Here is a 16,250-nt window from a genome sequence, read left to right on the forward strand (position 1 = left end):
AGGTCAGTGTTCCAGAAGGTCAAACATTTCCTCACACAAAGCAATTTTAGGGACCCTAAACAGGTTATGGCTAAAGATATTTATAAGTACTGTATTAAAATGCTCACACATAAACTACTTAGGCACTGCAGAACTTTTTTTAAAAGTCAGAATGGGAAAGAATGAAATTAGAAATGGGGAAATGGAAGGTAATGGGAGTCCCAGTGACATGAGAAACTAACTTAAAGCATGTGTCTAAAAAAGATTCCTTCCTCTCAGGTAACAGGATCCCGGTTTCTAATGGCCATACGTATTTTACCTGTAATGCCACTGTTAAGTGGACCTTTTTTTTCCCCCCAGAATCCTTGGTTCTGTTTTTGATCTGCCACTGCTGTCGGTGTTGGTAAATATATTTTGTGGTCAAGAATGCTTGTTATCAACAGGTTGGCTTTATTGTTGACTATCCTGGATAGAGGTTTTCCCTTTACTGATAACAGAAGACCTAGAGGAAAGGAGAAAACCATTTGTGCATGTTTTCTTGGCTTTTGACATCTCTCCCTCCTTCTAGCACCAACCACTGCCTTATTGAGCTAGAAGGCTGAACTCAGTCTTAGGCAACTATTTCACCAAGTGACCATCCCCCTAAAATGCTAACTCTGCTAAAGGGCCTCCAAAAGAGTCTTAGGTTTTCTCCCTAAAGAGCAGGGGACTTCCTTTGATTCAGACAGCAGGTGAGGGGTGTATCTAAGATATGTGGATTGCATTTAATCACAGCTGAAAAAAAATTATCTAATTTAGGGCCATGTATATATTGTTCATGCTTTTCAGGTGATTTCTCCTCATGAGCACAGAGATTTAGAGCCCAGAGGCACTGTAATTGTTAAAAAGAGGATCTTTCATCATCATTCCCAGCCATAAGATTTCCATATGCTGGTTTCCTGATACTGGAGAAGTTGGCCTGGAATTAGAAGTAATCTAGTCCAAGAGATTTTCTGATCCAGAAACCCGGTTTCTATTAAGTGTTCCTCAGTCACCTCCTATTTAGACCTCAAGCCTGCAACAAGTGTGGTTTTCACAGGCCCGTTTGCCTGAAAAAAATCTGTTCCACAGAAATATGAGATACAAAATTTTATGAGCAACTTGAGGCTTTTTTATATGCAAGCCCCAGTAAAGGCTTATTCATTCTACTACTGGACCATATAAAATACAGAAAGCTATCTGGCACTTTAATTTCCTGATCAGTAAACCAAGAGATAATATGATTCCAAATCTGAAAAAAAAAGTAGGCACAAATTAAGTCAGTTGCTCAGGGGTCTCATAAAATCAGGGGTGGGCAGAGACCTGAGAGGGATCTCTGCTAGGGACTGCAACTAGATACCGGCCTTGGGCCTCGCTCTCTCACCACAAGGTGGCAGGAGTCCCCTTTCCTGAAATCAGGTACTGAAACGCCTCTGGCTGATCCAGTGTATACATCATCTGTGCATTTAAGAAACTGTGTTAGACTGTCTTCTCTATGATACAATGTTTCCAGGGGTTAGCTCTACCTCACTTCTGAGCTGTTAACGGGCAAAATGTTCTCCACACCAGCCTCACAGTGGCTTTTCAGATACTAGCCCCTGTCTCATTTTCCTTCACTGGCAATGGTATGGCTAGAAGGTGATAAAGTCAAAGCCCAGGTTTCAGTAAGTACGAAAATAATTGCCATTTATTACCTAATAACCACTTAACCTACATTATCTCATTTTTGCAGCAACACTAAGAAATAGGTACTGTTCTCATCCCCATCTTATGATGAGAAAACCAGAATTAGCTAGAAAGTGGTGGTGCTGGGGTCTGAACAGTCCTGTCTCCACACCTAGAGCTCTTAACCACCATGAATCATAAAGAAAAATTAGTTCATCAAGATGTGTTGAAGTCATGTTTCTATGATCAGATAAAATAGTTCATTGGTGAGATAATCATCTTTCATAAATAATTTATGCCCTAAAGTGGGGCCCAAATTTGTTACCAACCTGCCAAAGTATTCGTGTACCCTCAGTTCAAACATGTGCTATATTTACCTTTTGCTTTAAATAAAACTAGACCTAAGATACTATCTTTGTGGTTCTAAATAAGTTTTTATTTGCCAAAATTTAAATCACTGACCAGTTTACAAAGAATTCAGGTAAATATAAATACAGTGGCGTTTTAAAAATTCATTTCTTCCCAACATGCCAGTGGGGGAAGTTTAGTGTGTAACAAGTTCTGGGAAGTACTTCAGGAAATAAACCTGTGTCACTTTGTGTAATCCAATTTGGTTTCTTCCTACACGGATTTCTGCCACAGAGCCTTTCTTCCTCCTCCGTCCCTTGGAATCAACATTGCTTACAATACCCTTTAGGAAATCCTGTCCCCTAGAGCAGCCATTAAGAACTTACCATTCCTTCCAAACGCTGCCCTCTGTCAGGCCTCTGTGATTTTGCATAGAGAGTGCCTTCTTCCCGGCATGTCTTCTCTTCTCCATCTGGATGAACTGTTACTCGCCCTTCAAGAAACAACTCGAATGTAACCCTCTCTTTGAAGTCTTCTCCAGACTTCTTAGATGGTCTCTCCTTGCTGCTCTTAGTGCACTGAGACTTCTCCTACAGAACCTGTATTTCACGTTGTCGTTATTTTCATGCTCGTCTCTTGCTCTAGACAGTTGTCCCCTTCACAGTAATGGCCATGCTTTATTTATCTTTATTTATTTACCACCTGCAGCGCTAACTGCACCTAGGATTTAGTAGATGCTCACCAGATACATTTGTTGAAGGAATGTTGAAGATGAGGAAAAGTGAGGCTCAGAATGTTTAGGCTACTTAAAGCCACATAGCTATCTCATAGCAGAGTTGGGACTCACACACAACATGTCTGGACTCAAGGTACACTGCTCTTTACTCTGTGCGTAAATCGCAAATCCGTCGCAGAAGTTTAGCTCTTCCCCCACCCATGCCCCACTGCAGATGATGATAATAAATCAGGCTCCACCAGACCTAGCCTTTTGCTCTGGAACTTCAAGCATCACTCTAGGGAATCACTACCAGAGTGGGCCCAGGTGGTGAAATATACTTGCTTTCCTTGCACTATTCACACTCTGCCTCCTGTCATTCCATTTTTGTGGGCATGGCAGAGTGGCCATTGATTAAGTTCCCCTGATGCACTACCAAAGACCAGGTACCCTGAGTTGGCTCTTTGTGAGTTAGCAGCCTCTGTTCCCCTCCATGGAGACCCTAGTATGGGAGCTACATGCTCCTAAGTGTTCACTGCTCTGCCTGTCCCAGTGTTGCTAGCTATTCCCAGAATCCTAATTTGGAAAGGCCACTGCCCCTGGGCACCTGGATGTTAGAGCAGATTTTGCTCCCCACCCACTCAAACACCAAGGTCTGGCAGAATATTTTCTCCTTTAATTTTGTAGAGGAGGCATTAGAATATATACTAATGATAGGGAAAGAATATAAATGCAGTAGCCTGGAAACAATCGAGCTTCTGGAGCATAACTTTCATCACGAAGGTCTTGCCCAAGACTAGTCTGGCTGACAGAAAATTTACTGAGCGTATCCACTGTTCTACTTACTGCAATTTTCTCTGGAAATAAACACCCCCAAATCCTCCTTTTTTATCCTTCTTTTCTTTGGCTTTCTCTCCCTCGTCCCTCAGCCCAGAAAAGGCAATTGTTGTTCACAAAGATTTTTGACCAAGAAGACAGTAGATCACTAATAGGTTAATGGGCATTGAGGTACTCTCCTCCTTTCCCCTCCTATCAAGAGAAAAGGATCCTTCTGTTGTCTTCTACAGCTTAAGAGCCATTGAAAGTTATTCAAAAGCAATTTTTCAGCATGCAGCTCTCCTAAAGATGGCTAACAAGGACAAAGTTGAAGTTAATGATCCACGCCTTCATACTTCCAGTAAGTATGGGTGACCAGCTAGAGTTGCAAAAATAGCTAATATTTATTGGGCACTTACTATATATGAGATGCTGTGCTACATTTTTTATGTGAATAATCTAATTTACTCTTTATTATCTTTCCTTATTATAGATGCTATTCTAATCCTCATTAGAGAAAACTGAGGCTTAGGATAACTTGCCTTATGGCACACAGAAAGTGGAGGAGCCTGGATTCAAACAGAGGTCTGTCTGACTCTCAAGCTCATGACCTTGCATTCGAACAATTAAAACTGTCTATAATTGGAAAAGGCCACCTGGAGAGATAATGAGTGAGTTTCTGATTTGTGTGTGTGTGTGTGTGTGTATTAGTTGCTCAGTTGTGTTCAACTCTTTGCGAGCCCATGAACTGTAGCCTGCCAGGCTCCTCTGTCTGTGAAATTTTCCAGGCAAGAATACTGGAGGTAGCCATTTCCTCCTCCAGGAGATCTTCCCGACACAGGGATCAAACCCCCATCTCCTGCATTGGCAGGTGGATTCCTTACCACTGAGCCACCAGCAAAGCCCTATCTAGCTAGATATATAGTTATATATATCAACCCAGAGTTCCATCATAGGGTACTAGAGAGCTGATCTCCCCATATCTTTGACAGGACTGAGTTTATATGACCTGTACTTTTCACAAATATTCTTGCATGTGTGCTCAGTTGTGTCCCACTCTTTGTGACTCCATTGACTATAGCCCACCAGGTTCCTCTGTCCATGGACTTTTCCAGGCAAGGATACTGGAGTGGGCAGCCATTCCATTCTCCAGGGGATCTTCCCAACCCAGGGATCAAATCTGTGTCTCCTGCATCCCCTGTGTTGGCAGGTGGATTCTCTATCATGGTGCCACCTGGGAAGCCCCTACCACACAATAAAATAGGTGGTAAATATATTTCATTTGAATTTATAAATTCTGTATGAGATTGGAAATCCTGCTTTCTGTTTATTGGACAATTGCATCCCTCTTCTTTAAACTGCCCCTTCGTGTCTTTTGTGACATTGCCAAAGACCACACCCTTTTCTGAAACTTTCTCCTCCTGTGAGTTCCTTTCTGTTTTTTCCTGACTCTTCTAATTCTCTAAAGACTCTTTCTGAGTCTCCTTCCCAGTTCCTCCTTCTGAATGACCCCTGGATAATATAATAATTACAATAATTAACATTTCACAGAAGCTTACTATGTGCCATACAGTAAATAAAACCTGTAAAACAGACTTCTCTTATTTGCATTTCTTTAGATGAAGAAAGGGAGATGCAGGATGTCTCTAAGTGGGGAGCTCACTCTTGAGCCCTCTATATTTTGATTAAAAATTACCACATATGTTCTCTCCAAAGCAAGTGTAAATATTCTCCAAAGTTCCTAAGTTTTCTTGTTTGACATACACATAATCCATGGATTTCTTATCCGTTCCTTTAACTTCTAATATATCTCGAGTTTCTGGTCCACACAGCCTATTAGATACTGTCAAGTAGATGTACTATGGGCACCTCAAACTTAACACATTCAAAATGGAAATTATCTTCTTCAGACCCCCTAAACATCCTCCAAGATAACCTTGTCCTGCCAATATGCTTTCCTTAATAGCATGGCCATTCACCAAGTTGCTCAAGCTAGAAACTTTAAAGCCACCTTTGAATGGGCCCCTGACTCCATTATACTTCACATCTGATTGGCTCAAATTCCCAAGGTCTTGCGAATTTGAGACTCCAAACTACTCTCAATCCATCTTCTCCATGTTCCTTCTACTATGGTTTTAGATAATTAAGGCTCTCAACATCTCTCCCTTGCACTGTTGCATCTGCCTCCTAACTGGTCTCCCTACTTCTGTGGTCTCCCCAGGTCCCATCCATCCTTCCCAGGGCTGACAGTTAATGTTCTAAAGCCAGTAACTGATCATGGCACATCCGGCTCAAAACTTTTTGATAGTTATCTTCTGCCTACAGAATAAATTCTAAACTCATCAGCATGGCACAGAAAACATTCCATAATCAGACCCCAATTTATCTTCCCAAACATCTCCAGCATGTTCCTATTGTTGTTCAAAGTCATGTCTGACTCTTTGCGACCTCATGGACGGCAGCATGCCAGGCTTCACTGTCCTTCACCATCTCCCAAAGCTTGCTCAAACTCACGTTCATTGAGTCGATGACGCCATCCAACCATCTCATCATCTGTCGCCCTCTTCTCCTCTTGCCTCAATCTTTCCCAGCATCAGGGTCTTTTCCAATGAGTCTTACTCATATACCTCCAACTACAACAACTCAAGGCCACTTGCTTTTCCTCAGAAATGTCAAGCCTCTCCATGGCACTATGCTGTTGGTCGTGCTACGTCAAATGCCCACTGCTGGCTTCCTACCCGTTGATATTTTACTTTTCTTTGAAGACCCAGCCCCCTACCCACAGCATACACACAGTCTCCACCTACATTTCCAGGCTCACAATTTATTACTTGTCCTCTGTTTACATTTTTCTTAAAGCTTTACTGCAGACTAACTTGTAATCTGGTCCAGTGTGTCTGTTTTCTTGGAAAAGGACTATATCTTAAAAATCTGAGTATTTTCTAGAGCCTAGAGGGAGCTTGATAAATAAATGATTAAAACTGAAGTCCACTTGTGATTTAGGTAAAAGTCAGACTAAACAATCTCAATGTTTACTTCTAAATCAGATTTTCTGCACCTTTTCTATACACTAAGATCTTACTTGAGGCCCGTGCAACTAACAAACATTTAACCTTGGAATTAACTCCTAATTCATGCAGCCAGTTCTGCTTTCACTTCTTTGCAGAGGCTGCAGAAGCCAGGAATTTGGGCTCCTGGCAGTGAAAGCCCAGTGAATGTTGTCACTGGGTTTCCGGAGGAGGTGGGGTAGAAAGCACAAGAACACATCGGAAAACTAGCAGAGTTCCAGGACATCTGGGGCTGATTATTCCAGCAAGATGCTCAAGCGAAGAGAACAATTCCTGGACTAGGTTTTTTTTTTTTTCCTCTTTTTTTTGACATCTGGGCTTTGGCAACAACTCCTATGGCTTTGCTCAGTGGTTCTTGAGGGATGAGATATGGACTTGTTTCAGGGAAACAAACCTTTACTGACTCGACTTCTGCTACAGCAGAGTCCTTAAGATCCTTCCCCTTCCATGTGCCTTCCTGGTATGTCTAGGTTTCATTGAGTTTACAGAGAGAGGAATTAGTCTCCAAGAACCAAAAGAAGTTCATACTACCTGGGATCTGAATTGGGTTATTCCAATGCCTCTTAATTTCTCCCGCTCCTATGATTCTTTTCAAATCATGGAGGACAAGGAACACTGAGATGCGGAGGTGGAAAGCGAACTCAGGCTACTGAGGCAATGGATTCACTCCAGCTATTCTGGAGTTTCTCTTTTCAAATACAAGCTGAGTAGAACTTTTGCTTTCGGTTTTGATGAACAAGCATTTCTTGTCTGAAACTACATGTTTTGCTCTTTTAGTTTCATTATTACCTCTAAAGTACAAAGTATACTTTAGTATGTTCAGATTCAAATTCTCAAACACAAACATATTGTAATACTGTCTAACAATTAATCACAATTACAATTTCAAATATTGTGACCCACTTCCCTAGAAGCAAAAGGCTGTATAGTACAGAATAATGGAGAGGAAAGGATGCTTGGCTAACATTTACTGAGAACATACTCTGTCAGGCACTAGCCTATGCATGTTATTTACATTATTTTATTTAAAGCTCACAGTAACTTTATGTGATATACTATTATCTGCATTTTAGTGATGGAGAAAGCAAGGCTCAGAAGTTAAGTGATTTTCCCAAGGTTATGTATAGTAAGTGGCAGAGGCAGGTTAAGATGACAGGGCTGACTCTAGCAATACTCTTTACCCATCACTCTTGCATGCTAAGTCACTTCAGTCATGTCCAACTCTTTGCAATCCTATGGACTGTAGCCTGCCAGGCTCCTCTGTCCATGGGATTCTCCAGGCAAGAATACTGGAGTGGGTTGCCATACCCTCCTCCAGGGGATCTTCCCAACCCAGTGATAGAACCTGAGTCTCTTATGTCTCCTTCACTGGCAGGTGGGTTCTTTACTACTAGTGCCACCTGGGAAGTAATAGGTGATATCTGATCTATTATCTCCAGCACCTCAGAAAGATAATTCTTATTATAATTTTATTCTTATGCCAACATTCACTCAGTACTCAAGACCTGTCAGGCCCTGATCTAAGTGCTATATTATATGTGATCTTATTAAGTCTCAGAAAAACCCACTTTTCAAGGAAGGCACTGCTATTTTACTGATGAATAAATAGAGGTTGAGAGAGGTTAAGTAACCTCACCCAGGTCAGAGAGCTGAGTGATGGAGCCTGATTTAAAATCCAGAGAGCCTGCCTTCAGAGAGTAGGCTACCTTCCATATGAAGGGCACATTCTGGACTGAGAGACCTACGTTCACATCCCAGCTCTTCCTCCTCCTGGGAAATTTAACTTGAACGTGATCTGTACTCAGTTCCACCATATGTAAAATGAGACTCTGGGGACATGCCTGCTGGCCAGGTGCCCCCATATGTATTCTCAAATTCCTCAAAGTCAGAATCCCTGTTACAGAGTGAAAGGCAGTACATTTTTGAAATACAACAGATCTGGGTTCAAATCTTACCACAGTACTGGCTAGATGATTTTAAACAAGATACTCAAACTTTCTGACTACCAGTTTCACCACCTGAACATGAAAGATAAAAACACCTACCAAATAGGGTTATTTATGAGTCAGAAATAGTATATGTATTTTATAACACCAGGGGATTGGTATAAGTTCTACATTACAGTTATTATTAATGTTCTTATGGTTTCTGAACATTTGAAGAACTATTCAAAAAAGATCTTCACGACCCAGATAATCACGATGGTGTGATCACTCACCTAGAGCCAGACATCCTTGAGTGAAAAGTCAAGTGGGCCTTAGGAAGCATCACTGCGAACAAAGCTAGTGGAGGTGATGGAATTCCAGTTGAGCTATTTCAAATCCTGAAACATGATGCTGTGAAAGTGCTGCACTCAATATGCCAGAAAATTTGGAAAACTCAACAGTGGCCACAGGACTGGAAAAGGTCAGTTTTCATTCCAATCCCATAGAAAGGCAATGCCAAAGAATGCTCAAACTACTGCACAACTGCACTCATTTCACACTCTAGCAAAGTAATGCTCAAAATTCTCCAAGCGATGCTTCAACAGTATGTGAACTGAAAACTTCCAAATGTTCAAGCTGGTTTTAGGAAAGGCAGAGGAACCAGAGATCAAATTGCCAATATCCACTGGATCGTCAAAAAGCAAGAGAATTCCAGAAAAACATCTACTTCTGCTTTATTGACTATGCCAAAGCCTTTGACTGTGTGGATCACAGCAAACTGTGGAAAATTCTTAAAGAGTTTGGAATACCTAGACCACCTGAGAAATGCCTTGAGAAATCTGTATGCAGGTCAGGAAGCAACAGTTAGAACTGGACATAGAACAACAGACTGGCTCCAAATCAGGAAAGAAGTACATCAAGGCTGTATATTGTCACCTTGCTTATTTGACTTATATGCAGAGTACATCACGAGAAACACTGGGCTGGATGAAGCACAAGCTGGAATCAAGATTGCTGGGAGAAATATCAGTAACTTCAGATATGCAGATAACACCACACTTATGGCAGAAAGTGAAGAAGAACTAAAGAGCTTCTTGATGAAAGTGAAAGAGGAGAGTGAAAAAGCTGGCTTAAAACTCAACATTCAGAAAACGAAGATCATGCCATCTGGTCCTATCACTCCATGGTAAGTAGATGGGGAAACAATGAGAGACTTTATTTTGGGGGGCTCCAAAATCACTGATGGTGACTGTAGCCATGAAATTAAAAGACACTTGCTCCTTGGAAGAAAAGTTATGACCAACCTAGACAGCATATTAAAAAGCAGAGACATTACTTTGCCAACAAAGGTCCATCTAGTCAAAGCTATGGTTTTTCCAGTAGTCATGTATGGATGTGAGAGTTGGACTATAAAGAAAGCTGAGCACCGAAGAATTGATGCTTTTGAACTGTGGTGTTGAAGAAGACTCTTGAGAGTCTCTTGGACTGCAAAGAGATCCAACCAGTCCATCCTAAAGAAAATCAGTCCTGAATATTCATTGGAAAGACTGATGCTGAAACTGAAACTTCAGTACTTTGGCCATGTAATGCAAAGAACTGACTCATTTGAAAAGACCCGGATTCTGGGAAAGATTGAAGGTGGGAGAAGGGGAAGACAGAGAATGAGATGGTTGAGTGGCTTCACTGACTCAATGGACAAGAGTTTGAGTAAACTCCAGGAGCTGGTGGTGATGGACAGGGAGGCCTGGTGTGCTGCAGTCCATGGATTCACAAAGAGTCAGACATGACTGAGCAACTGAACTGAACTGAACTGAACTGATGGTTACTAAGAGGACATACTTTCACATACAACAGTGGGCAGGGGGCAGAGTTCCCCATATCCCCTCCTACCATGGGCATCTCTGAGAGAGGCTAGAGAACGTGCTGTCCTGGGTAAGAGGAAACATGAGACAGTCTTCTGCTGGGCTTCTTTTAGGTGTGATTCTGACTGAGGCAGGTGGGGACAAGATGGGCTGCATGAATTCTCTGTGCCCAGCTTGTTCCCCACCTGGCCAACCTGATGAGAAAGTACTAACTATGAATCACCTCCAATGAAAAGCAATCAGAATCCTAACTCTCACCCCATAATGGCACCCTTCTTTGTTAAAGGGCTCTAAGGGGAAAGCACATGGCCTTTAGAGTCACACTTGCTTGGATCTAAACCTCCAGGACTTACATGAATTTAAGCATGTTCCTTTACAGAATATCAGACTCCTTCTGGCAAATGAGAGCTATTGTGTAGGGTGTTTGTCAGGCTTAGGTTCTTTATGGATAGGACCTAGCTCAGTTTCAGGGATTTAACACACACTCAACAAAAGACAACAGTTCAGGATCAACATCATTCTGAAATAAACAGCAATGATATGCCAAGGATAAATAAAGGGGCAAGTCAGCACAAAGCACTGTCTTTGGCTGAAATTTTAAACATTTTTTTAAATGAATCTGAAGAGGTTCTTAAATTATTACTTTTGGAGACAACTATTAATATTTCCTGCCCCCCCCCCCCCCATGAAACTTGCCTTATGTTTAGGGACTTAGATTTTATATATTCAGCAAGAAAAGTAAGTTTAATGTATTCACTTACTTTGTTATAAACCTAATTTGTATCTATCACTCTGTTAGCTGAGACAGTCTAGTGGGATTTGGTTATAACATTCAGCATTGAAGGAGATATAAATACTAAATATTATTTCAGCAGATCCCTATAGCTTTGGGTTCGAAAGACTACTAGAAATTGGCTAGGTACCTCCAGGTTAGAATTTGACCTCATCCAAAGTACAGGTTGGCATTTTGCCTAACAAGAATAATAGAGGTGAATCACCCCAAATAAATGAATCTGGGAGAGGCCATGCTATCCGTATATCCACACTGAAGACTTGGTTGATGATCAGGACCAGAACTCACCTCTGCATTAGGGTCAGGAGGTTTTTTGTGTCTCTGCTTTTACTGTGCTCATCTCCATATATGAGTATTTGAATCATCAGACACTGCAGGCAAGTTGAGAAACATAATAAGTTAAAGAGAAGCAGATAGCAAGCATCTTAACTATAAATCAAACTCAGGAGAGCACAAGTGGAACTGAGATGTCACAGGTTTACATTTCAAAAGGCTGAACTTCTGTTTCCTCCTGCTTCCCTACTAAGCAGGAAGGAGTCTGAACTGAAGGCTCTGACCCCTCTGAGCTTCTCCCTTCTGCTTTGCTGAAGCTTCCACTACCATCCGTGGCTATGGATAATCTAAGTAACGGGCCTGAAAACTGACAGCACACCTATCTAAAACCTAGAGTGGTCTCCACCAGAATTACAGCCGTGGTTTCTATCAGGATTTTCCAAATAGCTGTAACCAAATGGATGGATATAAACGAAATCAGTGTATGAGTCCCAAATTTGCATTGCATTCTTATGCTACATAACTTTACCCTTAAGCATTTCCATTGTAAACTTAACTGCTGATCTCTCTCGATCCAATCAAGATGGAATTGCAGGCACCAGATTTACCCTCCCAAATGAAACAATCAAAAAAGAAAAAGTAGACAAAATATATTTGAAACGATCTTCAAGACAGTGAACATCGGGCAACAAAAGGCGGTGTTCCTGAGAGAGGGACAACAAGTGAAGTAAACCCTAGGACTTCCCCAGATTACTACTGTGAGAGCCTCTCCAAGCTTTGATGCAGGAAAGTGGAGCTCAGCAAGCGTCCTGAATTGAGGATATGGAGCTCAGACTCTCAGAAGATTCTTAGGGCAGAGTAACAGAGGAGAGACAGCTGCACAGAAAAAGAATATCTGTATCTGCCGATTATCCCCTTCAAATATAGCTGACCCACAGTCTGGGAACCTGCAGGTACAGTGGGGCTGACTGTACTACACCATTTTATACTAGAGACTGAGCATCTGCAGACTTTGGTGTTGGCGAAGAGGGTGGGTGGGGAGTCCTAGAACCAATCCCCCACAGACACAGAGGGATAACTGTATTCAGGAGAGTACTGATTAACACAGACATGTAAAAATTGCCCAAGGCTTAAGAAAAGAATCATCTGCAGGTCCCAGAGGGAACAGGGCAGTGTTTACATACAGTCAGGTACAATGCCTGTTCCCACCAGCCAGACTGGAAAGCCACGTTGTCGTGGAGCACCGGGTGGGCTACTCAGAGGTACTGACACTTTTGTTTCAGAAATGGGGGATAAACAGCCCTTGACTAAATGAGCCCTTGTCCCATCTAACAAATCTTAAAAGCAAGATCTAAAAGGACCAAACTCTAGTGTAACAAAATTTCACAACAAAGTAATTTGACTGAATTCCAGAACAAAGTTCAAGAATACTTACAGGAACACAAAAATATCCAATACTCAGCAATGTAAAATACACAATGTCTGGCATCCAAACAAAGATTCAGGTTGAATCCCTATTCCAAATGGAGGGCAGAGCCTTCATTGCTAGGTAAGATCTAGCTGGGGCTCTCCTTTCATTGATTTTGTGTGGAATATGGTAAGCAAACCCTTACAATGTGGTCTTTTATGATTCATAAAAATTATCTTCAATGATTTCTTTAATTACTGTTTCTATTTCAAGTACTGATATTACAGTCTCTCTTCAGAAATAAATTAGAATTCTCTAGCTAAAAAGGATTAAAAATACAGATTCTGGACACCAGTCTTAGAATATCTGATTTAATAGGGTGGGACTCAGGAATCTGTTTTCTGTTTCATTTTTATTTTGTTTTACAAATTTGTTTTGTTCTGTTGCAATCCTAGATTTGGGGAATATTGCTCAACAACACTCAGCATGTTAAGATTCTCTTCAATATTTTCAATCCGGATTGAATTGTTTCAAATTTGTTTTCCTGAAATTCCTTAATTCACCCTTAAAAATTTAATTTCATCTCATCTTTTGGCCTCAAACTGTGATCCATTCATTTTAAAGTTTTCTCTTCTTACAGGTTTATGATTCCATGACAGAGCTGCCAGCCATGTGTTTATCCTTCCCTGAAGAAGTTGTTGTGACCTTATATTTTCACAGGGTTTTTGTTTTCCCTTAACCTTCAAAATGAAGCCCCCTTTCTTCTGTTACTTACTATTTTAATACGTATTTTCTGATTACATTTAGTTAACCTGAAAGGAGATAAAATGTATCCAGTCCTGACATTTGGCAATATACATGTGTGGACTGCTTTTGACTCTGCCCTGGAGAAAGGAAAGGCTACCCACTCCAGTATTCTGGCCTGGAGAATTTCATGGACTGTATACTCCATGAGGTCACAAAGAGTTGGACATGACTGAGTAACTTTCACTTTCACTTTCATGAATATTAGCTGACTTATACTAACTTTTCCTCTGACATTGAACAAAGCTGGGTTTTAAGTAGAGACATCACTACTAATGTTACTAAGTCTTAAGCTTGGTCTGTTAGTAAGCTGACTGGTTGAACAACTGTTAGTCACACCTCTTGCCACATCCTACTACTAGGGAATAAACTTCTAGGATCCTAGGAATCAGTACTTGAGTAAGGATGGCTGTACAAAGTGTTCCTTGTTCTAACACAACCTCGAGTCCTTCCTCAAGATTCTGCTGCTGACATACCAAGATTTCAGGATTAGAGTGTTACTCTTTTAAGACTCTGGTCCAGGCATGGACACAATAAAAGTTTCTATAGTCATATTCTTCCTCAGCACATCTAACAATGTGGAGAATATTCAAAAGAGAACACTTTACTTTGAAAAAGAGAGAAGGAAGGAAGGAAGGCGAGAGAAAAGGAAGCAAAGGGAAAATACACACACACACACATCCCTCCCCTCACATTGTGCTTACAGGCTTGGGAGCAAATGTAACAAAACCAGCCAGTATTTACCTTCCTTAGTAGTTGAACTGCCTTTCTGAGCTCTCCTTTGGCAAAGCAGATCTTGCCCATGTTATAAAGTGTTTCAGCCACTTTTTCACTACAGTCACCATAGCTGATGACCTGAGATCTCAATGAAGCCTTTAGCAGTCTATAAGCCTCCTAGGGGATTAAAAAAAATACATACATTTAATTCGCCTGGCAATTCTGAAGGAGCATGCTGGTTGTATTGTTCTCTACAGGAGGCATCCTACCCCACAATGGCACAACCCACCAGGATCAGTCAGTCGGGTGTGATATGTCATCTAGGTAATGTTTCCATTACCTAGAAGAGTTGAGGTTCCAAGCTTATAATTAATTATAGTAGTTAATTCACATGGACAATGTTATTTCATCTCTATGACTACCCTACAACAGAGAAATGTTATTATACTCTTTTCTAGATGAAGGAATGGAAACTAATAAAGGCAAAGGATCTTGCTTGAGCTCACACAGCCTACAGTCAGCAGTGTCAAGATTCAAACCAGCCAGTCTGAATTCCATAGCCCTTGCTCTTTTTTTTTTTTTTTAAATGGGGACAATTTTAAAGTCTTTATTGAATTTGTTACAATATTGTTTCTGTTTTATGTTTTGGTTTTTTGGCCACAAGGCATGTGGGATCTTTGCTCCCTGATGAGGGATCGATCTGGCACCCCCTGAAATAGAATGAGAAGTCTTAACCACTGGACCACCAGGAAGTCCCAAGCCCTTGCTCTTTTTTATTTTTAATGACTTTTAAAGAAAGTTTTCAAACCTTCGGAAAACCTGAAAGAATAGTAGAATAAATACACAAAATATTTTCACCCAGATTCACCAACTGGCAATTATTTTGCAACATTTGCTTTATTGCACTCTCTTTAAAAAATTATGTGTGTGTGTATATGTGTGTAATAGACAACATTTTATATAGTCAATACATATATAAATATACACACACATATATTTTTGTTGAAAATAAATTGTACTCAATATACTAAGATAAAATAGTGTCAACAATTCCATTTTAAAAGGAGCTTTTTCTCCTGTTCTCAAGCCTGAGATACTCTCAGCCTGGAAGATGGCAGTTCTGGCTAGTGGATCTTGTTTATTTTTTATCAGTGGCAGATTAAACTTCTATTTGAAAAAAAAAAATTTATTTTTCAAGGGAACATAATTCCTAAATCTTCTGAGTTTCTGTGATGGTCCTCTAGAACAGGCTGAGGGTCTCATCTCAGGCTTGAAGGGTGGAAGAAAAAGCTCCTTTTAAAATGGAATTATCCCTGATGGTCTAGTAGCTAGGATTCCTGGTTTTCATCCAGGCTACCCACGTTCAATTCCTGGGCAGGGAACTAAGGTCTCTCTTCAGGACTGCTCACTGCTGTCTCCCTGAGATCAGTTTCTTTGGGGCCTCGGTTTCAGGTGGCAGTAGTGGTAAAGAACCCACCTGCCAATGCAGGAGAGGTAGGAGACCCTGGGTCAGGAAGATCCCCTGGAGGAAGGCATGGCAACCCACTCCAGTATTCTTGCCTGGAGAATCCCATGGACAGAGAAGCCTGGTGGGCTACAGTCCATAGGGTTGCAAAGAGTCAGACACTGAAGTCGAACTGAAGTGACTTAGCACATACGCACATCCCACGGGAAGTGTGTTATGAAATTCAGCAAAGTAATTCAAGTTATTGAGCACCTACTATGTACCAGTTACCGTTTCAGGCACTGAGGACACAGCAGTAAACAAAACAAAAACCCTTGCCCTCGTCAAGCTAATTTCCTAGTAGTAAAGGTGATCTGTCCACAGTCCTGCCTGTAGTTTAGATTCAGAGCCACCT

General features: G+C 41.1%; 1 protein-coding gene across 2 annotated transcripts in view; it reads right to left on the reverse strand.

Annotated features, from left to right (window-relative positions):
- Window positions 1-409: 409 nt before the first annotated feature.
- Window positions 410-16,250, reverse strand: part of TTC23L (tetratricopeptide repeat domain 23 like) — a 67,416-nt gene continuing 51,575 nt past the window's right edge. For both annotated transcript variants that reach the window (XM_019982889.2, XM_019982890.2), the window contains exons 10-13: window positions 14,419-14,568; window positions 11,478-11,560; window positions 2,397-2,503; window positions 410-481 (exon numbers count right to left, since the gene is read on the reverse strand). In XM_019982889.2, coding sequence (XP_019838448.2) covers window positions 2,422-2,503; window positions 11,478-11,560; window positions 14,419-14,568 — 315 coding nt within the window. In that variant the 3' untranslated portion in view covers window positions 410-481; window positions 2,397-2,421. The remainder of the gene's footprint in view (window positions 482-2,396; window positions 2,504-11,477; window positions 11,561-14,418; window positions 14,569-16,250) is intronic.

Source organism: Bos indicus, chromosome 20 (assembly GCF_029378745.1).
Source record: "Bos indicus isolate NIAB-ARS_2022 breed Sahiwal x Tharparkar chromosome 20, NIAB-ARS_B.indTharparkar_mat_pri_1.0, whole genome shotgun sequence".
Taxonomy (NCBI): Eukaryota; Metazoa; Chordata; class Mammalia; order Artiodactyla; family Bovidae; genus Bos; species Bos indicus.